This window comes from Ursus arctos, chromosome X (assembly GCF_023065955.2).
Source record: "Ursus arctos isolate Adak ecotype North America chromosome X, UrsArc2.0, whole genome shotgun sequence".
Taxonomy (NCBI): domain Eukaryota; kingdom Metazoa; phylum Chordata; class Mammalia; order Carnivora; family Ursidae; genus Ursus; species Ursus arctos.
Window position 1 is genome coordinate 44254421 of NC_079873.1, and position 27354 is coordinate 44281774.

The 27354-nt window shown below is 49.8% G+C and overlaps 1 protein-coding gene and 1 pseudogene across 1 annotated transcript in view; one reads left to right on the plus strand and one right to left on the minus strand.

Moving 5' to 3' along the window:
- LOC113247521 (IQ motif and Sec7 domain ArfGEF 2) overlaps nucleotides 1-19014 on the minus strand; it is a 77214-nt gene extending 58200 nt beyond the window's left edge. The window contains 1 exon segment of the mRNA XM_048213501.1: nucleotides 18083-19014. Coding sequence (XP_048069458.1) covers nucleotides 18083-18789 — 707 coding nt within the window. The 5' untranslated portion in view covers nucleotides 18790-19014.
- A 279-nt stretch (nucleotides 19015-19293) lies between these two features.
- On the plus strand, nucleotides 19294-21549 carry LOC113247524 (40S ribosomal protein SA-like; annotated as a pseudogene).
- Nucleotides 21550-27354: the final 5805 nt, after the last annotated feature.

Below are 27354 nucleotides of genomic sequence, written 5' to 3' on the forward strand. Positions count from 1 at the left end.
CTAGGTTGGAAATTATGTTCGCTCAGAATTTTGAGAACACTGCTCCACTGTATCCTAGCTTCCAATGCTGCTATTGAGAAATCCAATGCCATTCTCTTTTTTGATCCTTTGTGCATGATATTTTTTTTTCCTGGAACCTTTCAGGATCTTCTCTTTATCCCTGGTATTCTGGAATTCTACAGGCATACCTTGGTGTGGGTCTTTTTATCATTTATTTTGCTGGTTACTCAATGGGATTTTCATTCCTTCAGTTCTGGGATATGTTCTTGTATTTTGGCTTTGATCACTTCCTTCCTGCTGTTTCCTCCTCTATTTCTGGAACTCCTGTTTTGGATGTTGGGGTTCCTCAACTGATCCTCCAATTTTCTCATCTTTTCTGTTGCCTATTTCTCCATCTTGTTATTCTGCTTCCTAGGATAGTTTGCCTCCTTTTATTTTCTAATTCTTCCCACTGAAATCTTTATTTTGACTCTCACTATCTTTAATTTCCCAGGTTTCTTTTCCCTCCTGACCTCTGTTCCTTCCAAGTTCCTTTGTTTTCTCTTTGTTTGCTCGCTTTTTTGGTCACTCTTACAGGTTGATGGTCTTCTTCAAATAGCCGTGTGCTATCTGATCATCTCTAGCTACCTAAGGCTTGCCGGGGTGCACGCGCGCGTGTGTGTGTGTGTGTGTGTGTGTGTGTGTGTGTGTTAAATGTCAGTTGGACTGAGGTTTAATGTACATAAAATAAATATACCTATCTTAAGGGTCCTTGGCTGGTGATCCTTGGTGATTGGTTCCCATGACATTAATAAGCAGATGGGAAGCTCTGTGTATAGATGGAGTTTGCCAAGGGGTGGGCCTCACTACAACTGCTGGGCTGAAGCCTGTTCTTTTGCTGAAAGACTCCCACATGTCATCTTTTGGAGGCCTTTTTCTAGAGTCTTTCAGTTTCCTCAGAGAAGACTACTTTGCTCTCTTGTATGGTCCTAACTTTGGTGTCCTAGAAGTAGGGGGGGGAGGTTGGGGTCCCACTGTTTTAGGATGCAGACCCCTTTGCTTATAACCCTGTTTCATCCCACCCTTCATTGTGCCTGGTATCCCCAAGCCCAGGGTCTTTTAACTTCAGTTTGTCCAAAGAATCAAGAGCCATCTGCAGGGATGGGGCTTGGTGGTGGTGGTGGGGAGGTCCCTCACTAGATGGGGCCAGGGAGGGGACAAGAGGGTCTGTTCAGAGACTTTCAATATTCTCCTTGTTTTCAATCCCACACCTCACCCAGCCTTCTGTGGTTCCTAGCATCTCTGAATCCTAAGCATTTCTGGGGCTCTCTGGGTGGAATAGCTTACTTCTGGTCAGCATCCCGGGCCCTGTGTGTTTCTACCTTTTTTATTTCTTTACTCATATTCCAGTTGGATTTGGGGAAGCAGCAGAAATAAATAAGTTTATTCAACTCATTATGTTTAACAGGAAGTTCCTCTTCTTACTGCAGCCAACTCCTATTCATCTTCCGTGACTCATTTAGGCAAGACCTCCTCCAGAAAGCTTCTCTTAATGCGTCTAGGCTGGATGAGGAGGCCCTCCTCTGCCCCCCTGCTGCGTCCTTTTCTTGCTTCCATCACAGCCCCATCAAACTGTTCTGAAAGTGTCCATTTCTATGCCCGACTCTCCCTGTCGATCAGGAGCCCCTGGCGGTCTGGGCTGTGATGTAGTCATGCCTATACCCCCAGATCTCAGGGTCTGGCCCACAGAGGTACAGAGTCACTGTGCGGTGATGGAATGAATGAATAAATGAATGACTACCAGATTGAATCAGACCCAGCCGGAGGGACCATCCAGAAAGGGAAATAAGTTGAAGACAACTGTTCCTCTACAAGGCCAGTTCCTTAAAAGCTGTTAAGTTCCCTAAAAGCTATATGTGCAAGCTTGCCCACTGCAGCATGATTTAAAACCGTGGAAAAATGGGCCCAGCTTCTATGCCCTACATTCGGAGGATGGTTAAGTACCTTATAGTGTATCAGTTGCCATTAAAAATAATGCTCGCAAAGAATATGCAATTACATGGGGGAAACGCTCAAGTGAAAAGAAGCAAGAAAAAATTGTATGTGCTATATCATTTCAACTATATGAAAAGAATGAAAAGAACAAGGGAAATACACCAAATGCTCACAGTGGCTGCCTTTGTGTGCTGTAATTACGGGTAATGTTTTTCTCCTCTACTTTTCCAAGTTCTTCCACATTTTCTAATGCAAGAATGCATTAAATGTCTAATTTTCCTAAAAGCTCCTAAGAAACGAAGATAAATGTCCTGAGAGCGCTATGGAGAAAATACTGTGAGGGGCACCTAGGAGTCTGTGTGCAGGTCCAGCAGTGCTTGCTGGGGAGGCTCTGTTCTTCACCGTCCAGAGGCCTGAAAGATTCAGGCCCACGAACACCCACCCCCACACCACAAAAGCAGGACTTCGCTCGAGACGCCAAAGGAGGAGGATCTTGAAGTCTGGCTTCTTACAAATCACAATACCATAGGCCATACTGGAAAACAGAGGCCCCTATACTGGGCCCCAAACTTCAGATGCTCCTCTCCATGAGGTAAAGTGTCTGTGGGGCCAAGGGAATATGATCATCAGGATCTTTGGCCCTCTGTCTTCTAGACTGCATGCCAGGTACCCAGAACCCCAGAATTCCCTGCCCGCATCTCTTGAGCTTATTTGCAAGAATTGTGTGGTCTTATTATCTGGGTCCATCTGCTAGGCCCAACATGTGGCCAAAGGGAAGTTGGAGGGAGGCAGGCCTGGAGTGTCCATATACATCTCAAGGTTCTGTATGAACCAAAGGTGAGAAGAGAATAGGGGAGGGCCAAGGGCCTTGGCTGGTACCTTGCCTGGGCTCTGTAGAAGTAGAGGCGGGCAAGTCCATAGGTCCTTAGGCCTCAGGGTTTATAGAAAAGGTCTAACACTGAGAGGTGGACAGATCTGCATTCAAATCCACTTATTTGCTGTGTGACCATCAATCAGCCCATTCCTTTTTCTGAACCTCAGTTTCCCCAACTGTAAAACAGGTGTAATAATTTCCAACCTCAGAGGGCTGTGGTGAGGCTTGCCGGGGACAGAATGGCCTAGTGGTTATGAGCACAGGCTTTGTGTCAGATAGGCCTAGGCCTCAATCTCAGCTCTGCCCCTCTTAACTATGTGATTTACATCTGTAAGGCTCAGTTTGCTCCTCGTATAATGGAGATAACAATAGCATTAACCCAATAGGGTTGTTGGAAGGATTGTGGTTGTACAGAATATGTAATAACATTGGAAAATGCTTAAATGAGGAAAAGCTGCTTAATAATAGTTGTGCAAATATTGGTTATGGTGGAGTTGACGGGGCCTTCTGTACTCCCCCCCTGCCCAGCTTTATTTTTTACCATAGCCCTGACCACTATAGGACATATTCTGTATCTTCTTGTTTCTTTTCTGCCCCTGCCCCCCAACATACACACAATAGAATATCAGCTTCACAGGGCAGAGATTTTATCTGTTTTGTTCTCTGTATCCAAGTACCTAGAAAAATGTGAGGTACAGAGAAGATGTTCTTCTACAGTTAAGTAAATATCTGCTACTTAGGGGTAAAAAGGCATTCTTGGCTAATAAAATAGCCAGAATATAGGCATGGGGGCACGAAGTCCACTATGCTTAGGGAACCCTAGGCAACTTGAGTACTGGTCAGGAAGGGAAGACCGTGGCTAGAGAGATGAGTGGAGCCATGGCCTGACCAAAAGGAGCACGCAAGAGTTTCCCTAGACCACAAGTGCTGTAAAGACTTACTTGTGATGATGGCCAGGGACTGGAAAAGCCCTCGGGGAGAGGCAAAGATACCTCCCAAGTTCAAGAGCCATCTAAATCATGGCAATGTGAAAAATGACTGTAAAAACCTTTTGAAAGATAATTCAGGTGGAGAAGAAGACTCCTGCTTAAGGGACCCATCTGAGCCCAGAATCAGACCTAGAAATGACACAGAGGCAGGTAGAGAGAGTGTGAGGATGAGACAATGGTGACATGTGAGAAAATCTCATAAAGGTTAATAAGAGAGAACAGCCAGATGAACCACCGGACAAATCAGAACGCTTGTTGGATAATGAAATCTCTTTCGGCAATGGATCCCCCGACATCGAAGGCCAAGGTGGTGGCAGGGATGCAAAATGAAGGCCAAGGCAATTTCAGTTGCCAGTTGTCCTTTCGCTGGTGATTACTCTTCCTGTGGTCCTTGATTACCACCATTCATTGAACAAGCTCTGGGGTGCCAGGGATGCTGAGGATGATGATGAAGACGGCTGCATACTTCAGAGGAAATATTTGGCTATCACTTTTTAAATTTCTTTCTCGGGAAGTAATGAGGCAAGTGCCACTTCACATTTTATTTTAAAAAGAAGATAGGCAGAGGCTACAACAAAGAGCCTTGAATACCAGGCAACAGCATGTCTCTTGTAATTTCTGGGGAGCCCTTGTGGAGCTCAGCCCCGGGAGTGGGAGTGATAAGGTCAGGTGCTCCCTTCCCCCACCTCATGCTCCTTCTTGTCAAGCAGGCTTTACTTGGTCTTTAGCATATTCTGCCTTCTAGTAATCCAAAAAGAATAAAGTGACTATTTATTAAGCACCTACGACAGTTCAGGGCTTGTGTTATGTTCTTGACAGCTGGGCGAAATGGTTATTCTTCCCATTGTATAGATGTGAAACTCAGGCTCAGGGTAGTGATGTGATTTGCCTAGAGTTTCAACAGCTAATGAGCAGTGGAGCTGAGATTCAAGTCTGGGTTGGTCTGACTCTAAAATCAATGCTTTTAGCTGCTACAGCTGTGGTTTCCTTCTGTCATGTCAGAGCTAAGTGGCACTTCATCTCCCATACCAGCCTGTGAGCTTGGCCTCTCTCCCTCACCTGGCTCCAATCTCCCCTACACACAGTGCAGCCCAAGCTGCCCAAGTCCGCCCCCCTGCCCACAGTGAGCATTCAGGGGAAGTGCTTCTGGAAGAAACAATCATTCAAGGTCAGAAGGGGAGGTGGCGTTAGGCACAGGTATTGCAGCCCAGATCAGCTCAGCATTATGACCAAAAGAAAAAAAAGGGGGGGCTGGGGAGAGAGAGAAAAGGAAAATGGAACTGGTTCTCTCCAGCCCTCCCTTCCTGCCTCCCTCTGCTAGGGATGGAGGTTCAGCCATGATGGGAAGGAGAGTGGGTGGAAGGGGGAGCAGCTTAGAGCAGCTTGCTGTTGCAGAAGCCTCCGCTCAGCCTCAAAGCCCCCTGCTGTGCACTAGGGGCCCATCTCTGGCCTACCTGCTCCCACTGCCTAAGCAAAGGAGGCTGGGCTGCGCTCCCAGGAGCCCACTAAAATGAATGTGAAAAATAAAACAAGGTATGAAGTCATACCAGTGAAGAGGATGGAAGAGAGCGGAATCAGTGGATGAGAGATTTCAACAAATTTCTGGAAGCAAAAAAACAAGAAACAAAAAACAAAGAGAAGAGTGTTCATAGTTGACGGAGAGCCAGGGACACTGCTCAGGGGGTTGCAGCCAGGGTGGGAGCCAATCGGGCCAGCAGAGGCTCGGAGAGACTCTAGACTTGGAAATGGTAGGTACGAGGAAGGGCAGGAATGATCAAGATCTGAAAACGGGACAGGGCAGGGTGGGGGCGGGGGGGATACGCTGAAGGTAAGTACATGAAATCCTCCCCTGCTCCTCTAACTCCCAAATCCAGAATCCAAGCTGCCTGGCATGGCAAAATATCAGAGAGCTCCTGGCTAAGGGAATTAAACTATCTGGGGTGAATTAGGGCACTGAGGGGCATGTTGGTGTCCCCAGAACGAAGTGCTTTTCATTCTGGCATTTAGAGGACACCCATTAGAATAGCCAGCCCCCTTGAGGCTCACCTAAAATAAAGCCAGCAAGTGGACAAGCCAGCCTGGATATACAGACATCTCAATCAGACTTTCTCCTAACTCACTCATAAACTATAAAATAGAAAGTATGAGAGAAAAAATAGGCAGCCTCGAGGATCAATCTAGGAAGTTCCACATCTAACTAGCGGACATTCCAGAAAGAGGAAACAGAGAAAATGAAGGGGAGGAAACTACCAAAGAAATTATGTAAGAAAAGATAAAAGGCATCCGATTGAACGGACTTACTGAGTACCAGGTCGGGCGAATGGAAAACAGACCTTGAACTGATTACATAGGTTACATAGCTGGTTACATAGGTGTGTTTGGCTTGTAAAAATTGACCGGGCTGTTCATTTGTGATATGAACACTTTTCTGTATGCATATTATGTTTCAGTGTGATGTTTAAAAAAAAAACGCAAAAACCTTCTTCTAGAAATCTCCAAGCAAACTGTCCCAGAAGATATGCTATGATTATCCTGCAGTTTCAAGGAACTCCACGCAACAGTAACGATATAAGTGAGCAAGCAAGCAAACGTAAGGTAGAAAGAAAGTCCTGGACCCAAATATAAAACAAAGTAAACAGTGGCATGATTTTGAACCATGTGGTAGAGCATAAGAAAGGAAAATTCATTTGCTCTTGGTGCTAGGAACATCTTCCTGGGAGTACAGAGGTTGCGACAGTGGACCTTGGAAACTGAGGTGCAATTATAGTCATAAGCACATAAACACAGTGTATTGGTAGTCAACTTTTAAAATCAATTTGTCTTGATAAAGCACTGAAGACCTAATTATTACAGGATGCAAATGCAATCAACCTTGCGGAATGCAAAAGTACTGAGCACAGAATGTGGGAGGTGCAAGGGTGGAGGAGAGAGGGAGGGAAGGATGGGGCCCTAATAACTATGTCTTACAGACCGAGTGGTGAAGAGATGCTGTGGAAAATGGATGGAATAAGAAAGCATAGTTTAAAACACTACTTAATAAAGTTAAAAGGTAACTAACAGAGGAACCAAAGTAGTAACGTAACTATCACAATCTGTGAGGGGGAAAGAGTCAGGTGTTTTAAGCAAGCTAAATCCTCATTTGTCCTAGTAGAAAGAAGTCAGTAGATAATGTTTAAAGTTGATAAATGAAGGGAGCCTGGGTGGCTCAGTCGGTTGCGTCTGCCTTCGGCTCAGGTCATGATTCCGGGGTTCTAGGATTGAGTCCTGCATCTGGGCTTCCTACTCAGCGGGAAGTCTGCTTCTCCTTCTGCCCCTCCCCCCCACCTCACGCGTGCTTGTGTGCTCTCTCTAATAAATAAAATGTTGAAAAAACATAAAGTTGATAAATGAAGAAATAACCATTGAAGCCTGTTATTTAGAGAAATGAAATCACCACTAGAAAACCTAAATGGGGGGCGCCTGGGTGGCACAGCGGTTAAGTGTCTGCCTTCGGCTCAGGGCGTGATCCCAGTGTTCTGGGATCGAGCCCCATGTCAGGCTCCTCCGCTATGAGCCTGCTTCTTCCTCTCCCACTCCCCCTGCTTGTGTTCCCTCTCTCGCTGGCTGTCTCTATCTCTGTCTAATAAATAAATAAAATCTTTAGAAAAAAAAAAAAAGAAAACCTAAATGGTAAAAGCAGCCCCCTCTGGGGGCTGGAAGGAGGGGACAGGGAGACATTGGCTTTTTACTATACACGTCTTTGTGTGCCCTTTGCCTTTTTTAAAAAGGTTTTTTTAAAGATTTCATTTTTAAGTAATCTCTCTGCCCAAAATGGGGCTCAAACCCAACAACCCCCAAGATCAAGAGTAGCACGCTCTACTGCCTGAGCCAGCCAGGCGCCCCATTATTTTAAATTTAAAATTATGCATATGTACCATTTCAATTTGATTTTAAAAAACAAGTCCCTCCTCTTTCTTTGGACCTCAGTCTCCCACATGGGACGGACAAAAGAGGGAGGGTGATGATTCCACATGATGTGAGGTCCTGTTCTCCAATGCAGGCTTCTTTTTAGAGCAGGAATGAGACAGGCGAGTGAAGGGCCGAGCCCCCCCCCCCCCCCCCAGCGAACAACCAACTCCTTCTGGAGCCACAGTAGTCCCTGAGGATGCCTTCTCAGCTGCCCCAGCCAGCACCACCCTCCAGTCTCCTTCCAGCCCCATAGTCGCCCAGCCGCAGGCCTCTCCAGCCTTCCATTCATTCGACTATTTACACCCGTTAGTTATTTATACCTGCCTGAGTCACAAAGGATTTGAGGTGGCTTACTCCAATAACACAGATAAAGAAAGAATAAAAAATTGGGGGTGCCTGGGTGGCTCAGTCGTTAAGCGTCTGCCTTTGGCTCAGGGCGTGATCCCAGCATTCTGGGATCAAGCCCCACATCAGGCTCCTCTGCTGGGAGCCTGCTTCTTCCTCTCCCACTCCCCCTGCTTGTGTTCCCTCTCTCGCTGGCTGTCTCTACCTCCGTCAAATAAATAAATAAAATCTTAAAAAAAAAAAGAATAAAAAATTGAACTAGAAAATAGGAGCCCAGAAAAAGAGATCAACAAAGATGCTCAAACTGTATTTCAAATTGGCCGGTAGCCGGGGAAGAAGAGCGAGATAAAATGAGCCATGATAGCCTCGTATTAGGAAGGAAGAAATACATCCGTTCTCGGGGGACGCAATCTTTGCTGGGCACAGAATTCTGCAAATCACTGTCCATGGGAGATTTCATGAAGGAAAAGGAAAGGACTGGTTTGGTTTTGTTTTTAAACTTTAAGTTGTCCTACTTTAATGATGTGCTATCTAGCTACTTGGATGAGTTATCTCCTATAAAAACCTAAGAATCTCAGGTAATATCATGATTATAGAAATGAGGTATAAAGAGGGGTGCCTGGGTGGCTCAGTCGGTTAAATGTCTGTCTACAACTCGGGTCATGATCTCGCAGTCCTGGAATCAAGCCCCACATGGGGCTCCCTGCTCAGCGGGGCATCTGCTTCTCTGGCTCCCTCTGCCCCTCCCCCCAATTTGTTCTCTCTCTCTCTTTCTCTCTCTCTCAAATGAATAAATGTTTTTTAAAATACCAAAAAAAAAAAAAGAAATGAGGTATAAGAGCATGTGCTTTGGCACAATCTTGGGTTATTTCATGGGTTTTCTTCCCCTGGAATGACTATTAAGCACCTACAAGTATCAGGGAATGCCATTCAAATGATTTCAGTTAATTCTGAGAGGTGGGCATTGTCATGCCTTTTTCCAGACAAGGAAACTAAAGCTCAGAGAAGGCAAGATGACATAGCTGAGGTCCTCCAGTGGGCTGGGGCACAGTGGAGATTCAAACTCAGGCCTGTCTGCTGGTAGCTACACTTGTAGTGAGCACAGCATAGCATATAGACTTGTGGAGTCACTGTGTCCTACACCTGAAAACAAATGTAACACTGTGTGTGCACTGCACTCAAAAAACAAAACAAAACAGAGACAAACTTAGGTCTGTCTCCAAAGCTCATTCTTTGTGTATCATACGGTGGGGACTCAAAACAAAGGCAGCCGGGCTGGAGATGCTCTGCCCAAGGCAATGGGCACACAAGTAACGACAGATGCAAGCCCGCCCTCTTCCATGAAAACAGAAAAAAGGGGGATGACAGGCCTGGCTCTCAGGCCAAAAACTGCCTCTGAGCTGCCTCAGTTACATTAAATGAGGACCTCGAAGGCAGAGAACAACAGGAAAAAAGAGTTGCATGGGCCTGGGTGGAGAAAGGGAAATCTGGGTCTCCTCCCTCGCTGTGAATCTAGGAAATCTGATTTCTGAGGGGCTGCACCAGACAGAGCAAGGGTCTGTCTGTCACGGAAGCAAGAGACCCTTTCTTTAGGTGATGCCTCCTCTTCATGGCTTCCTCCCCAGCGAGTCACCAAACCATCTCGAGCCCCGCTTTTCTCATCTGTAGGACACAAAGACAACAAGCCCTGCAACCTTCCCAGGATTTCAAGGCATAAAATTGCACATTTAAGGAATGGTCCTTTGAACACTGGCATTAACATTAGAGTGACTCTTCTGATCAGAGGTCTTCTGCTCACACAGCGAGCGGCCTCAGACAAGTCCTTTCTTTCTGGGCCTCAGCCTTCTCATCTGTGAAATGAACAGCTTGAGCTGGATAATTTTTAAGGTTCCCTCTAGCTCCAAGTTTCTTGGCTTTTATGCTGGGATTATTGAAATCCTGCTGGTCGTGAATGAGGCCCCGCAGTCAGCTGCACTTGCCAATGTGTCGTCACTTTCTTTCTCCTCCAGTAGACTATCTCTATTCCCCACTGCCTGAGATCGGGCCTTACCATTTCTCATCTAGATTGTCATCCTAGCCTCCTCACTGGATGCCCTCCAATCTGTCTTCCAAACTGTCCACTAGTGGGATCTCTCTAAAACATGGCTCTCGACACATCACCCCATAATCTAAAATGAGCACCTCTTTCCTCAACCTAAAACCCTATCTTGGCTCCCAATTCCCAACAGAAGAAAGCTCCTTATCCTGCTATTCAAGTGTCCTCCTGATCTGGGCTGGCTGACTCTTTAGACCCTCCTCCAGACCCTTCCTGCCTCGCTGTTTGTGCTTTAGTTTGTACTGACCTCATCAAAGTGCTCCCTCCACACCCTGCTGGTTCCATGTCTCTGCACGTTCATTCATGCGGTCCCCTCTGCCTTAGCTTTCCTTTTGCTCTCCATTTCTACCAACCCACATACCGTCCTTCTTCATCTAACTCACTCCAACTCATCCCCCAAGTCTCAGCTCAGGCATCACCTCCTCCAGGAAGCTCTCCCCAGTGATCTAGGTGGATGTCCCTCCTTTGGGCACCCACAGCCCCCTGTGCTCCCCTCCAGTTCAGCACACAGGAAACCCCAGTATGTGCATCTTCCCTACCCAGCTGTGAATGCCATGGAGCCAGGAACTGTATGATAGTAACCACAGAACTTCCTGACTGCAGTAGTACAAGGCATGGTGTGTAGTAGGCACGCAATAGTCACTGGACTGACCTCTCTTTCAGAAGCGCGGTGAGCTCCCACATGGCCTCTCTCTCCGGCTCCTCCGCAGCACAGAGTTTGGCAAAGTTATTAACAATAATAATGCCTATTGCTAAGTAAGCAGACACTGTGTGCTGAACATTTCACCTATGTCATCTTATTTAATTTGCACAACAATCATGAGAAGATTCATAACCATTTATGAGCTGGCCAGCCTCTCAGATGGACAACTGCCTCCCTCCCAGTTTTATAAGGGAACTTTGGGGGAGGGAAAACAATTTAGGTACTTTTCATCACAGATATGATGACAACGATTCTAAAGTGGCTATATAGAAGAAAATATTGGCTTTATTCAGGTAAGTGCAGCATCCTGAAATCCAGTAGGAAATCACAAGGCCCAGATATGCAGTCATATTATCCGTCTGAAGGGGTATAAAAATCACATAGCTACAAAGAAATGCACTGATATTAGGGAAACGGTACATATCAGGTGCTAACTGTGATAAATTTCCTTCCAAAATGTTTGAGGAATCATCCTGATGAGCCCGCAGAGCTCTGGCTTGTTATCTTTGTTTTGAAGAAGATTTGAGGTGAGGATCTTGGCGGAATGGTTTTTGTTTGCTACATTACACCTCTAGGGGGCAGGGCAGCCCCACAAATTATTTTCCATTCCTGTCTCTCAGCTTTCCATCCTGATCAGAACGTTGATGGGTATGTTAGGCAGACAGGCAGTTTTCTGATATATTTGGCGGCGGGGTGGGCGGAGGGGAGGCACAACATGAATCTTATCTATCAGAAAACAGTTTGACCCTCATCTGCTATTTGAGAAAACTGAGGCTCTCAAAGTTAAGTGACTTGCCTAGAGTCGCAGAAAACTCCTCCTTCTACGGCGCTGCACTTTCCTTAACTACTAAGGCCGCTAGAGAGCTTCGGTTCTTAAGTGCTTGAGAGCAGGCTTCCCCCTTGTAAATGCTTTCAACGTGGATGCTTGGAGAGGGACCAAATAACTTCCAGGAGAAAGTCAGAGTAACTAGCAAATTACCTGGCCTTAAGTGAGTTACGTCAAAAGTGGAAACAAGTCATTTACTCATCATTCTTCCCCATGATCAGGGTTTATCATTCTGCCAGGGAATCCAGCAGGGAAAGAGCCAAAGGGGTTGCATCTTACTTTGACTCTAAGACACCACCCCCAGCCCGGAGTCTGAACCCAATAAAGACGTGACGGAAAATAAGTCACTTTCCACTAGACTGGGCTGACCGCACACAAGTCCTACGCGTGTCTCTTTGTTCCTCTCAGAGCAGAAGATCTTGCACTGAGGGTCAAGACCATGGTATGACATGGCCACGGCATGGGAGGGAGAGGTAACAATGAGCAGATTGGCCTCAATGTCCCCAAAGGTTCGTCTGACTCTGCTACCCTGACATCCTAAAAACTGGAAAGGTGGGTGAATACGAAAAGCACAGAGAGTGGAGGCCAAACCACTTCTGGGAGCATGAGGACAAGGCCACACAGGAGCCAAGAGGGTTCTGAAGTGGAGTCATCTCATGCCACAGGAGCCCCGGAAGGAGGAAAGACATAGGCACTTCTGGCCATTAGTGCTCCGAGGCTTACTCTAACATTCATTTGTCTATTCAGCATTTACCAGGCAGCTACGATGTGCTGTGCTGCATGTTTCCAAGCTGCCTGCTCTCTCACTCACGCCCAGAGCACCTGCCATAGGGACCCACGCAACATGCTCTCAATGCGTGTCAGTTACATCTCAGTCTGAAGGGGCTCTCAATCCAGTAGGGAGGACACAAGATGCAAATGAAGAACAGTAAAGGTATCAAAGGGGACAAAGTGCTCATTTCAACGGTCGGAGATAAAGCAGCACACAAACATGGGAGAGGGGACAGTGCAGCTCAGCCTTAGGAAGTGGATGGAGCAGCAGCACAGGAGAAGGAGGCAGCACGAGTAAAGACCGAGAGACTATCAGCAGGCTGAGTGGGCTAAGGAGGGGGTCACAGGCACTGGAGCGTGGTGTGTGGGAAGGGGCCTGGAGAAAGATGGGAAGACAACGGTGAGTTGGGTGCCGATCCTAAGAGGGCCCTGCATGGCAGGTGCAGGAGTGTGAACATTTTCTTGCAGGCCGAAGGCAGAGTGAAACCATGGGAGCCCTGCAGAAAGCTTGGCCTGACTGCGTGTCACCAGAGGCTTGACGGAGCAAAGGCAGGGGAGGCATCTGTGAAAGAAGACTGTGGCAAAAAGCCAGGCGGCCATCAGGAGACAGACCCTGACTCGAGCAGCCGTCTTGGGAGCTCTGGCTGGGGAAGGCCGGAGCCATGCCTGGAGTGTCTTTAACGTCTTTCCACCTTGCCTACGGGAGGCAATGTTGTACCACAGACTGGAGCCAGACACTTCTGGGCCCCATGCAGTTGTGTAACCTCAGGCAGGTCACTGCACCTCTCTAATCCTCATTTTCCTGTCTGAAAAATGAGGACCCCTACCTGGCAGGGACTCTGCAAATGAGATAAGCAGCCGGGCTGCATGGTGGGTGAGAATGCCGCAGATGGACTCTGGAGCCTGGCTACCTGGGCTCCTTCAAGCTCCTTCTCAGTTCTGCTGCTTATTCACTGAGTGACCTTGGGTAAGTTAACCAGCCTTTCTGGGCCTTGGTTTTCTCATCTGTGAAATGGATTTAATAGCAACATCCACATCAAAGGATTCACGAGAAGACTGAATGAATGAATGAATACATGGAAAGCGCTTAGAACAAATAGTGCTTGGCACACAGTAAATGCAGTAAAAAAAAAAAAAAGGTGCTAGCTATTATTACCTAAAGCCACATAGGGTGCTTCCTGGCACACAGAAGGCTGAGACTCACTCAGCACAAGTGGGGCCCCTTCTCCATGCTCCAGGCCTTTACTATGCTCTCAGCAAATTCAGAGGCCCCAGTAGGCACGGTGGGGGGGGGGGGGGCGGTGAGAGGAAAGAGTAGCAGAGGGCAAGACTGGGTCCAGTATTTCTCCCGCCGAGGCCCCCATCTGACACCAGGAGACACCCACTCTCTTCAAAGCCCCCCAGCCGGGCCCTCGGCCAGTGGCCTGCCCTGCCCTGATCCTTCCTTCCTCCCAGAACCTCCACACCCCACCACCCCTGCTGCTCATTTTGTGCTGAGCACTGTCGCTACGGTGGGCTGAACCTGGAACCCTGCATCTCCGGCCAGGAGGAAGGGGCTCTGCAAATGCAGAGAGCACGGTGTTTGCTCAGCCTGGCAGCCCCTCCTGCTCTGTGCACGCAGCCAAGAAATGTTTGTGGATGACAACAACCCCATTCTTGCCCCAGATCTAGACAGAGAAGCAAGACTCCTCTAATTCTCATTCAACTCGACATTATCATTTCCTCCCACACAAGTATAATGCTCCCAACACAGTGGGGGGAAAATAAATGGCTTACCCTCCTGGGAAGAAGGAGAAACCCCCCTGGGAAAAGCACCCGAGACCCCAGAGGAGACAGACTTCCCCGGGGCCCCTTCCTGGGCTCACTCTCCACCCCCCCATTTCCTTCCCAGTGCCCTCAGCCCCTGCAGGGAGCACACTGACACAGCCCAGCAGCCCAGCAGTAGACCATGCATTGCCCTGGCTGTCAAGAACACCAGACCCGGCCTTCTGGTTGCCGTCGCCCAGTGTGAACCAGCTTGCAGGATGGCGGGGGGGGGGGGGGGGGGGGGGGGGGAGGGGGGGAGGTACGTGTGCGGGGGAGGGGGCGGTGAGGGGCAGAGGGTGGAGAGTTACCACCAAACCAGTTTCAGCCCACCACCGCCTACAGCAGAGCCAGAGCTGGGCCCATGCAAAAAGCGTGGGAAATACAGCTCTCTTCTGTGTGGAGCGCCTCAGCAGTGGCCCCCAGCACACCCGTAAATCACTGCAGGCGCCAGAACTGCAAAGGGGGCCAGGCCAAGATCAGCAACGAACGCAGAGCTCTTCCCTAATCACCTGGAGAAGGCGACAATGCCAAGGATAAAAGACCTGAATGTTGGTGGAGACCAGCCGCGACTGACAAGCAAACAAGCAAAGCCCTCACATGCAGAAGACCAGTGGCCAGAGGGAGGTTGAGCTTCGTCTCGCTCTGTGCTGCACTAAAAAGGCCACACCCAGAGCCGAGCAGAAGGCAGACTGGCATCCGGGAACCTGCCCAGGAGAGACAGTGCGGGAGGCTGTGGGAATCCTGGGGGTCTGACGTGGGTGCGGGTGGCCGCGACAGGGGCTATCAGCTGCAGTACAGGGAAAGTTCACAGGACGAAGAGTCTGTCTTCGGGGTACTGTGACCTCTGGCGTGTCGCTTCAATCCTCTGAGCCCCCTCCGTTTCTTCGACTATAAATCGTGGATCGTGGTGACAGACGCACAGGGTCGCGCGGAGGACTACATTAAGTCCCTCAACAAGCGGCCGCTGAGCCCCGGCCCCGCTCTCCCCTCTTCCTCCGCCAGAGGGAGCCTGGTGACCAGAAACGCCTAGAGCCTGTACCAGCTCTACCTAGCCTCCCCCAGTCCTGCAGCCTCTGCTGCGAAAACTCCCACCCTGCCTGCCCTGGCTTCCCGCGGCAGCCTTCTCACCCACTCCTTACAAACCCAGAACGGGCCTGGCAGGGGAGTCTCCTCAGCAGCTGCGGTGGCAGCGATGGCTACTGCAGCAACAGGCCGTCCTGGTGCCTAGCTGCGAGGGAGAGTGGAAAGGAGGGAGGCACAGCCTCCCTCCTTCCCCCATCGGCGCCCCCACTCATCCCAGACTCAGCTCCTCCTGCTCAAATCCTCTAGATACCTAAGGCTCTCCTGGCCTCTCTCAGCTTGCGACCTGGCCAGGTCCTGAAGCCAAGAGACTCCTGGGAGTTGTAAAGCTCTGGTGGAAAAATGATGGACCTCGGATACAGGTGGACATGGATTCGAGTCCCAGCTCCATTAGGAGCCAGCAGCATAACCTTGAGCCAAACCCTTTCCTCTTGGAGCCTCAGTTTCCCCATCTCGAAAATGGAGTTGCTAATGCTCACTGCACAGGGCCTGTTGTGAGGCCCCAAAGAGGCAACAATGGATGTGCAGATATTTAATATATGGTTAGGAGAGATTCAAAGTACTATCTAAACCCTCTTATTAATCCAGTAGGAAATGCGAGGCAAAGAAATCCAACGAACAGCCTGGAGGGTGCACAAAGGAGGGACAGGCCGAGAGGCAGGCCTGTGCGGATGGCAGAAGCACAGAGCTCAAGAGCAAATGGGCTTCCAGCCAGCCAAGAGATTCAGATCCACGGCTGCAGGATGGAGAATCTGAGGGTAATGGAATCCTGGACCTGGGGAAGACCCAGGTCACTTCACTGGGCTTTACACCCAATTCAGGAACGGTGCTTTCTCCAGCTCTTCCTGACACCCACTGGGCCTCTGCTGGACATGTCCAGCCAGCTCTCCCCGCCCCCACCGCTTGAGTCAGTCCACTGCATCACCAGACAGCCAGGTTGGAAAGTTCTCCCTGATTTATCCTCCAATTTCCCCCTGCTCCTGGTTCTGCTCCCTCAAGCCACACATAATGAGGCTGCTTCCCCTGTCACAGGCCTGACCACTCTAGAAAAGTCTTCCACAGCCAGGCTCAAGGACCACCATGCCCATCCAGTCTACTGCTCCTACCCCCACCATGGCCCTCTCCTGAAACAGCCTCACTTGGTGGGTCTGGCCCCTTCCTCCAGTGTGGGACCCACACAGGCAGTCTATGGGGAATGGGCTCCCAGGAACCACGCCTGGACAGGAGAACCCATCTTCCTCGTGCCCGGACTACTCTGGGGCAGTCCACACCACAACTCAGCTGAGGGTGCACTGCAGTGGTGCCCAGCTGGGCCCTCGAGCTGCAGCTGCTGCTCCTGGGGCCCAGCCATCTCAACCCAGCACCCCAGCCTGCTGCCTCACCACGGGGGAGTTGCAGAGAGCTGTCTCCCGGCAGATTTCCTGAGGCAGAAGGCTTCCCCACCCCCAGCCCAGCCTCCAAGAGACACTCCACTGGTTGTGGCACATGGTAGGACCAGCTGAGCAGTGAGAGGAGGGGGAAGGCTGTCCATTCGCTAGAGGACTTCAGACTTGCTCTGTAGTGTGGCTGGATCAGTCATAGAACCCTCAAATCTAAGCTGGGAGACCTTAAAGAGCATTCAAGGCAGACAAGCTATGGGGGGAACCGATGGCCTGAGAGAGGAAGGGACTCAGTCAAGGTCATGAAGTCAACCTGCAGCACAGCTGGAAGGGGAACCCAGGTCTCCTAACTCCCGGTTCAGTGTTCTTTCCAATACAGCAAAAGGGAAATCAGGGAGCCTTCAGGGCAGCCCTGTGAGCCTGCACGCCCTTGACTCTCTTAGCCTGACATTTATCCCGACCAGCTCATGGTACTGTCTGCATGGAAGAAGCGGACCCAGCCCATGTCCCACCAACCCAAGAGATACTGCCAAGGTGTCCCAAATAGGCTGGCACACAGACCCCAGCACGGAAACTGGCACTGATCCAACAAGAGGGAAGATCTGTAGACTTCCCTCCCTGGTAGCTCTTTAATTGGGTGGTGTTTTTCTCTAGGGTGGAGAGGGGGTGGTCTTTGAGGAACTAGCCAAGGGCCTGGCCTCCATCTTTGCTCCCCCATCTTTGCTCCCCTGGCCAGGATGTGCTGCAGTTCCCCTCAGAGGGACGTCTCAGCCTCCAGCAGCCATTCCGGTCCCCACCTGCCTCTCTGGGAAAAGATGGGGCTGAGGCCGCCAGAGACAAGATCAGGCCTGCACTCAGGACCTGCAGAGGAGACCCAAAGGTGGGGGGGGGGATGGGGACTTTCTTTCCCTTGGGGCTCTGAGGTGACACCATCAGATAATATAAATCCCAAGCAGCACATCCAAAATAAATAAATGAAAACCATCCTCTGGCAAGGGTACAGCTAGGGGGTGAAGAAGTGGAGGGGTGATGACTGCTGTAGGCCCTCACTGGCCGTGGTTTTGAGAAAGAGACACCTGCACTCATCTGGCCAGCCCAGACTGGGGAGGCTAGAGAAGGGGTGGCAGCTGCCTGAGGAGGACCCAGCTCCTCCTGACAGGCTGGGACGGGAGAGGAGGACATGGAATCAGGCACGGGCTTCTTACTTTATCAGCCGGACAAGTTGGAGAGGGAACTAGAGGGGAAGAGCTGGGGTGAACAGAGGGGTGGGGGTACGAACACACGTTCCTTACTTTCTCTGGAGGGTAGTGGCCGGGCTGGTGCTGGTACTGGTGCTGTGGCCGCCGCCGGCCCCGGGGCTGGAGCTCCTGGATGCGCCACGGCTCATCTGGCCCCGCTCCCGCGGCGGCCGGGGCCCCACGCCCACCGCCGCCGAATAGCCGGCTTCCTTCTCGCGGCCTGGGTGAGCTGGCCCGGTCTCCCGCCCGCCACGCTCGCGACCCAGGGCTGGGTTCTCGTGGTGCAGGTGGCACTGAGCCACGTCGCGTTCGCGGGCTGGGTAGCCGGTAGTGTCCTGGAGCGGGTAGGCGGCGTCCCGCTCCTTGTCCCGATACACTGCCTCCCGGTTCTGGTAGGCGCTGTCCCGGTTCGGGTAGCCCACGTCCCGAGCCGCCTGGTGGAACTGGCTCTCCCGCAGCTCGCGGTGGTGGAACTGGGTCTCGCGCAGGTTCTGGTACTGGCTCTCGCGGCCGGGGCTATCCCGCGCGCTGTGGGGGTCCCGGTGCAGCTCCCCGCGGTGCAGCTGGCTCTCCTCCCTCAGGTCGCGGTTCTCCTGGGTGAGCTGGTCCAGCTGGCCCTCCAGCTCTTCAATGCGCCGCCGCTGGGTCTCCAGCAGCTGCTGCTGGCTCTCGATTATGTTGTTCAGCTCCAGCAGGTACTCCACCGCCCGGTTGGGGCTCTCGGATCCCGGACCGCCCGGGGGCCCCGACCCCGCCTCCATCCTGGCGGCCCAGGGGCAGGGGAAGGGGCAGGAGAGCCCGGTCCCCGCTCGCTCACGGCGCCACCCTCCCCCGGGCCCAGCCGGGGGAGGGGGCCGGCGGGACGCGAGGGCGCGCACCGGGCTCGAGGGCCCGGGGGCCCGGGGGGGCCCGGGAGACAGCTCTGGGGCCGGCGGCACCGGGAGCAGGAGCTGAGGCTACCGCTGCCGCCGCCACCGCCACGGCTCAGGAGGACGCGGCCCACGGCGCTCCGCCCGCTGCGGAGTCACTGCGCAGCGCGGCCGCGCGGGACCGCCCCGGCCGCCGGCCCGCCCCCCGCCCCTGCCCCCACCCCCACCCCGCGCGCCCGGCCCGCCCCCGCGCGCCCCACCTGCGGCCGCCGCCCACGCCCGAAGCGGACCCGCCCCGAGACACCCGCGCCAGGCCGGGGTGGCTGCCTCACAGGCTGCCGGAGGGCTCTCCGTGCTGCCGCAACCCGACGAAGCCCTTCATCCCAGTCCGTTCCAATGTCCCTCGGGTCCTCTCAGCCCAAGATCCTCATCGAAGACATCCCTGGAACCCCCATCTCAGGCAGCCTCCGGATCCGGGCATCCCGTGGACTCCGCATCCCCTGGGTCTGTCAATTCCAAGTGTCAGACTCCCCATCCAACCCCTGGACATCCTATCTCAGGCGACCTCCTCCCGCCCACATCCCGGGTAGTCTCAGGATTTCTCATCCTAGCCAGTCCGTGGACCATTCTTCCAACCCAGCCAGCCCCATGTCCCTCCAGCCCAGGCAGTCCACAGCTCCCCCTTCCCAGGCAGCCCCCGGAACATCACCCCCCTTTCCCCCACACACATCACAGACATCCCCCCACTCCAGCCAGTTCCTAAACTCTCCATCCAAGACAGCACCCAGTTCCCCTACCCCAGTCAACGCGAAGGTTAGACAGTCCCTGGGTCCTCCAACCGAGGCAGTCCCAGGATCCCATCCCAACGAGTTCTGGGACTCCCCAACGCAGCCGGTCTTAGGATCAGAGCTTCATTCATTCATTCATTCATTCATTCATTCAACTCTCACTTTCTGCCCTCCTTTGGAAATGCTCTTCTCCATTCTGCCCATGGTCTTCATCCAGGGGAACTGTACCCATCCTTCAGGACTTAAATGCCACCTTACTGAAGCCAACCTCAATTTCCCTGGCCAGAAGTGCTTGCTTTCTCTCTTTTCTCAACCTCCCATTGCACTTCTCTATACTTGTGGCACCGTGGGACAAGTGGAACGCTGCTTTAAAGCGCATTCATTTGTGTTCTTGTTTTATGTGCTTTGCCAGGCTGAGCTCCTTAAAGCCAGAAACATGTCTCCATTCATCTTTGTGAGCAGGTTGGGGTAGAGGAGAAAGCATCCGTTTTACAGTCAGACAAAAATGGATTTAAATTCTATCTTCTCTTCTCTGAACTTCCATTTCCCCAATCAATAACACCTGCCTCACAGGAGTGGTCTTGGAAAAAAAAAAACCCAGGTAAAAACATTTGGCACAGAAAACACAACCCACAGAACAGGAGAAAATATTTGCAAATGGTATATCTGATAAGTGTTTTGTATTCAGAACACGCAAAGAACCCTTAGAGCCCAACAACAAAAAGGCAACCCAACTTTTTTGAATGGGCGAAGAATTTGAAGGGATATTGCTCTGAGGAAGAAGTTCAAAGGACCAATAAGTTCATGAAAAGATGCTCACCATCATTAGCCACCAGAGAAATGCAGATCAAAAACCACACACACACACACACACACACACACACACACACACACACAATGAGCTTTCTGTGCTACCCACACGGTATTGTTATGGGTTCCTGTCATAACTTAAATTCCTTGCAGCAGGAACCCTCTTAGGTGGCACCATGCTTGACTTCCAAGTGGAACAGTACATCTCTAGAAGGAAAAGTGAAGGCATCTACATCTTCAATCTGAAGAGAATCTGGGAGAAGCTTCCGCCAGTGGCTTGTACCATTGTTGCCATTGAAAACCTGGCTGATGCCAGTGTCATATCCTCCAGGAATACTGGCCAGCGAGATGTGCTGAAGTTTGCTGCTGCTCCTGGAGCCCCTCCTACTGCTGGCCACTTCACTCCTCGAAGCTTCACTAGCTAGCTCCAGGCAGCCTCCCAGGAGGGGGTGACTGGTCCCAGGGCTGACCACCAGTCTGTCACAGAGGCGTCTTATGTTAATCTGCCTACCATTGCTCTGTGTAACACAGACTCTCCTCTGTGCCATGTGGGCATTGCCATCCTGCGCAACAACAAGGGAGAACACTCAGTGAGTCTGATGTGGTGGATGCTGGACCACGAAGTTCTTTCTGTGCTTGCGTGGCATCATCTCCCATGAGCACCCATGGGAGATCATGCCTGATTGCTACTTCTGCAGAGATCCTGAAGAGATCGAAAAGGAAGAGGAGGCCACTGCTGAAAAGGCTGTGTGTGGCCAAGGAGGAATTTCAAGGTGAATGTACTGCTCCAGCTCCCAAGTTTACTGTTACTCAACCCAAGGTCACAAACTGGTCTGAAGGTGTGCATGTGCCCTCTGTGCCTTTCCAGAAGTTCCCTATTGAAGACTGGAGTGCTCAGCCCACTGCAGAAGACTGCTCTGCAGCTCCCACTGCTTAGGCCACTGAATGGATAGGAACAACCATTGGGTGGTCTTTTGGGATGCAAAATGGTGTGGTCACTTGGAAAAACAGTTTGAAATTTTCTCGAAATGTTAAACATAGAGTTACCTTATGACCCGGGAATTCCACTCCTAGGTATATAGCCGAGAGAAATGAAAACATATGTCCACCAAGAAATGCGTACATGAATGTTCATAGCAGCATTATTTGTAATAACCAAAAAGTAGAAACAATCAAATGTTCATCTGTTGATGAATGGGCAAACAAAATGTGCCATACCCACACAAAGGAGTATTATTCAGCCATAAAAAGGAATAAAGTACTGATCCATGCTAAAATGTGGATAAACCTTGAAAAGGTTATGCTACATTATGCTAAATGAGACACAAAAGGCCACTTATCATGGGGTACCCGGGCGACTCAGTTGCTTTAGCGGCTGACTCTTGATTTTGGCTCAGGTCATGATCTCAGGGTCATGAGATCGAGCCCCCTATTGGGCTCGTGCTGGGTATGGAGACTGCTTAAGTTTCTCACTCTCCCTCTTCTTCTGCCCCTTCTCCCCTGCATGCACTCTCTCTCTCTCTCTCTCTCTCTCTCTTTAAAAAAAAAGCCCACATATCGTGATTTCACTTATATAAAATTCCAGAATAGGCAAATTCATAGAGACAAAAAGCAGAGTAGTGCTTGCCAGGGGCTGGGGCATGTGTTGGGGAAAGGGGAGTGACTACTAACAGGTATGGGTTTTCTTGAGGGAGAATGAAAATGTTCTAAAATTAGAATGTGGTGGGACGCCGGGGTGGCTCAGTTAGTTAAGCCTCCGACTCTTGATTTCAGCTCAGGTCATGATCTCAGGGTCGTGAGATTGAGCCCCAAGGTGGGCTGTGCGCTGGGCATGGTGCCTGTTTTAAGGTTGTCTCTCTCCCTTTCCCTCTGCCCCCACCCCCTTCTCTCTCCCTCTCTAAAAATGCAATAAATAAAAAATAAAATTTGATTGTGGTGATGGTTGCACAACTCTGTTAATTAAAAATCACTGAACTGTACATTTTTAAAGGGAGAATTTTATGATATGTGAATTTTATCTCAATAAGGCTGGTTAAAAAAAAACACAAATACCTTGCCCAAAGTATAGCACATAACAACAACTAGAGTAATAATAACTAACACGTCTATGCAGCTTACCATGTGCCAGGCACTGTGCTAAGCATTTTACATGGATGAGCTCACTGAATCCTCATGACAATCCTGTGAGGTAGGTAGTGTTATGACCTCCACTTTATAGGTAAGGAGAGTGAAACCCAGAGGTTGAATGACTTGCCCAGGGTCACACAGAGGCATAGCTGCGATGCTCAGATGTTTCCTTCTCGCTTCTCTATGCCTTTTCTCAGTACTTGATACAAAAAAGGTGCTCCATAAGTGTTAACACTCCATCAAACACCTCTATTCATCCAGGGAACACTTACAGAGTATTTATTATGTTCTAGGCAATACATGCATTCTCATCCTTAGCCTTGCTTCTTTCATTCAGACTCCCTGTGGGCATGGGGCAAATGGGTAGGAAGATTCATTCAAGAATACTTGTTGCGTCTCTACTATGCGTCAAGCACTGTTCTAGACACTGAGGATAGAGTAATGAACAAAATAGACAGCAATCCCTAACCTCATGAAGCTAACATTCTAGGGGGACAGAGAGACAATAAACAAATAGAATATACAGAGCACGCTGGATGGTATACTAGATTGAATAGTTGCCCTCAAAACTGGATGCCCACCTTGTGCATGTAACCTTATTTGGAAATAAAGGTCTTTGCAAATGTCATCAAGTTAAGCTGAGGTCATACTCTATTAGTGTGGGTCCTAATCCAAGGACTGGTGTCCTTGTAAGAAGAGGGAAATTTGAATGTAGACATGCACACACACGAGGAGAACGACATGTGAAGACAGAGGCAGAGATGGCGGTCTACGAGCCAAGGAATGCTAAGGATTGCCAGCAACCACCAGAAGGTAGGAAGTGACAAGGAAGGATTCTTCCCTAGAGACTTCAGAGAGCAAGAGCATGGCCCCGCCTGCACCTTGTTTTCAGACTTCTGGCCCCCAGAACGGTGAGAGAATAAATTTCCGTTGTTTTAAGTCCCCCAGTTTGTGATAGTTTGTTACAGCGGCCCTAGGAGACTCACACAGGTAGTGATAGGTGCTCTGGAGAAAGACAAAGCAGGGAAGGATGATGGAGAGCCCTGAGTGATTCAGACATAGCCTTTTCCCTCAGGGAGCTCCTGGTCTAGTCAGAGAGCTGCAAGCATAATAAGCACAAACAGGACTAACAAGACAATGTGTGAAGCTCCAGAGTGGAGGCACAGCAGGACTGGGGTGCTGGGAGGTCTTTATGGCTGTGGGGGTGTTTCAGCTGGGCTTAGGATTTCAACAGGTGGAAGTGGAAGAGCTGAAAAATACCTATTGAAGGGAGCCACGTGTGGTGGGAGGAAGGGAACAGCCAGTAAAATGGTGTGTGTTTAGGGAGCCACACACAGCTTGGTTGAAGAGAGCACAAAAGATGCATGCATGAGCAGGTGTGTGTGTGTGTGTGTGTGTGTGTGTGTGTGTGTGTGTGTGTGTGTTGTAAGGGATAGGAGGTAGAGGGAAGCCGTGGCTTGATTTAGCTTAGAGAAGATTCCATTGCCAAGCTAGAGCATCTGGACCTTCTCTTATAGGCGATGAAAAGTCATGGAACATTTTTGAGCAAGAGAGTAACATGGTAGGCAGTGAGGGGGGGTCCACATGGATATTATATGTACCAAACATTACACACTACAAGGTGAGTTTTGTGTTGGTTCATTGTTGTTCAGCACAAACTGTGCTACTACATTTTTGTTTTTTCCTGCCTGCTGGCTCCCAGGGTCATTTCCCAGAAGCCTCAGCCCCTGGTGTGATTGCTCCAATTCTCCTTACCCTGGGGCCAGCTTTGCCAAGGAATATGGAGCCAGAGCAGGAAAGAGCCCTGAAAACCACATCTCACCACTACCAGTATCCAGTCAACAAGAACTTGTCATGATAATGAGAGCCAGGAAATATTTTCCTCAGATGCAAAGGTGACATCTGTTCAAATTGGTTTTTCCTATTGGGTTCTCACAGCTCTGTCCATAAACAGATCTTCTCTTATACCGGTTAGCTGCCAGACACGAGATGGGAAAATCAAAAATTAAAAAACAAAACAATCATTGGTCTTTCTGTCAAAGAGTTTACGGGTCCAGAATGTCAGAGCTGAAGTGATGTTAGAGATTAACTCACTTTATCGAAGAGGACACTGAGGACCCCAGAGAAATGATTTGCACATACTTGCTGTGTGACCACTAGGCTACCAACCCTTACTTGGGCTATTTCCTGAGGTCTGGTGTTCCAAAGCATCTTAAGATTGCAGACTTTAAAGAGCAGAACACTAAAAAAGTGACTGTCTGTGAGGAACATAGGGGAATGAAGAAGGAAGGGAAAAGGAAGTCTCTCATCTCTGTGGGGATCCCTAAAGAGATAGCAGTGCTTAAAACTGAGACAGCATTTAGCTAATTAATTAATCATCCTTCCAGCCCTCTTCCCCTAGTGGGGGAAGAGGCAAGATATATCCAAAGTTCCTGTCAGTCTTGAACAGTCTCACAGAAAGCAATCCTAATAGGCTAGTCGGGAGTTTTGTTTCAGGAAAAATTTTCTCTCTGAAGATGATTTGTAAGCTTGATCCTGTCAGAACATAAAACCACATAACCCAATGTGTTTCCAAATTTGTCCTAGCTGCCATAAAATTTTGAGCCAAATTCAGAGTCCAATTATAATCCAGTTCATTTTGGGTACCTGGCAACATCTATTCGTGCTTCCTTTACATGGTCTCTGGTCTGTTTTCTTCCACATTTTTATCCCTAATTGTCTTTCTTTCATGTTATAACTGATGAGTCTCCTAATATCCTCTTTAAAGTAGGTGGGATATAAATCTTACATAAACTAAACTATATTTACAGATGCTAAGGGGATTTGAACTAGTGAAGAACATTTGCAGGAACAGATGATATTTGGCCTAGAAGAGAGCAAGCTTATGAAGACATGATTACTGGCTTCAAATACCCACTAGGCTGTCAGAGGGCCAATGCAGTGGAATTATTGTGCTTAGCTCCAAAGGGCACAACCAGAAACAATGGATAAAAAGTACAGGAAGACAAATTCCCAGAGGGAAGAAACCTCTCAGAGGCAAAGCTTAGTAAAGATGGTGAGTTCACTATCGCTGGAGGTCTTCAAAGAGTGGCTGGATGGCCTCATTTGGAGAGTCTGTTATTGCATAGGGAATGTAAACACTGGATGGAGGAGTTGGATAAGATGATTTAAAAGGCCCTTTCCAGCCCTAATATATGCAAAAACACAGCTCTGGGTGGAGAAAAGAAGACTGCGGGAGAGGAGGGCAGGCGGGGAAAGGAGACAGGAAAGAAAGAAACAAAAGTTCATCAAATGCTAGAACATTCTAGTCAAAAACAGCGAACGAACCCTAACTGCTTCTGAGATCCTTGTACATGGAAAAATGGTCCATAAACAGAATACCAGGCTGCATTTCTCCAGTCCTATTCCATGTGACTCCCATAGGGCAGGAGAAATGAAAGAATCAGCTCCATTGCTCCCACTGCTGTTATTCAGGAAAAAGCACATCAAGACTGTTAGAGCCGGAAGGAGCCTTCGAGATCCTATAACCCCAAACCCTCACTTTAGAACTGGAGAGAAAAAGGCCCAGAGAGTGGAAGGGGCCGCCTGTCTACCTGTCACTTGACCGACCATGTGCTGCCAAAGGGCAGAGACAATTTTGTTTACCTTTCAATCCCCCAACTAGACGAGGCGGCAGGTCCTTGCACATGGCGAATACACAGTAAGCAGTTGGGAAATGGAATTGAATTGCCCAGAAGCGCTAGAAGTAGAAGCTAGGTTTTTTGACACCCCCACCCCCAGCCCACGATGCTTTCCATGACAAAATTTCATCCAATTCAACAGGCATTGATTTGGCATATCCGTGTGCCAGGCCTGGAGCGATAGCAAGAGAGGAACAAGAGGCAGGCTGTGCCCTCAAGGAGCAAACCGCTCCTCCTGGGAGCTGGGCTCTTCCCCTCTTGGGCCCTGCACACCTGCTGTTCTTTTGGCGTGGAAAGCTCTTTTCGCTGCCTTTGCCTACTTACCGCCTATTCATCCTCCAGATCTCAGTTCAAATGTCAATTCCTCAGCAGCACCGTCTCTCACTCCCAGATGAGGCAGATCTCTCTGATAAACGCTCTCAGTGAGTCGTTCGCCTTCCTTGAGCTTAGCAAGTATGTAATTACATATTGATTTGTGAGGTTCTTTGTTTGCTTTCCTCCTGCCTCCTTCACTAGACTGTTAGCTCTACAAGGGCAGATACTCCGTCTGTTTTGCTCCCCACTGTACCACGAGTCTGGCAAAAGGCCTGGGACATGGTAGGTAAGCAATAAGCAATCCACGTTTGTTGAATGCATGAATCACCAATCTAATGGGGTATGTAGATAGATAAATTATGACTACAATTCAGTGTGATAAGGGATATATGGTAATACAGAAATCAATTCTGTAGGAGGGAGAAAGCCAGCTCTGTATCAACGGATCTGGCCTTGTAGAATAATTACACTGCCAGACGATCAAAGCAGGGGGCTAACAGCATAGCCTTGAGAGCCCCAACACCCTGTTGGGGGTGCCTGGCTGGCTCAGTCATTAGAGCATGGGACTCTTGATCTTGGGGTCGTGAGTTCAAGCCCCACATTGGTGTAGAGATTACCTAAAAAAGGAAAGAAAGAAAGAAAGAAAAAAGAAAGGAAGGAAGGAAGAAAAGAAAGTGCTTGTTGTGTTCAGACAAACCAAAGCTGTGGGTAGCATCTGTTTCCCCAGTACCCGGAGA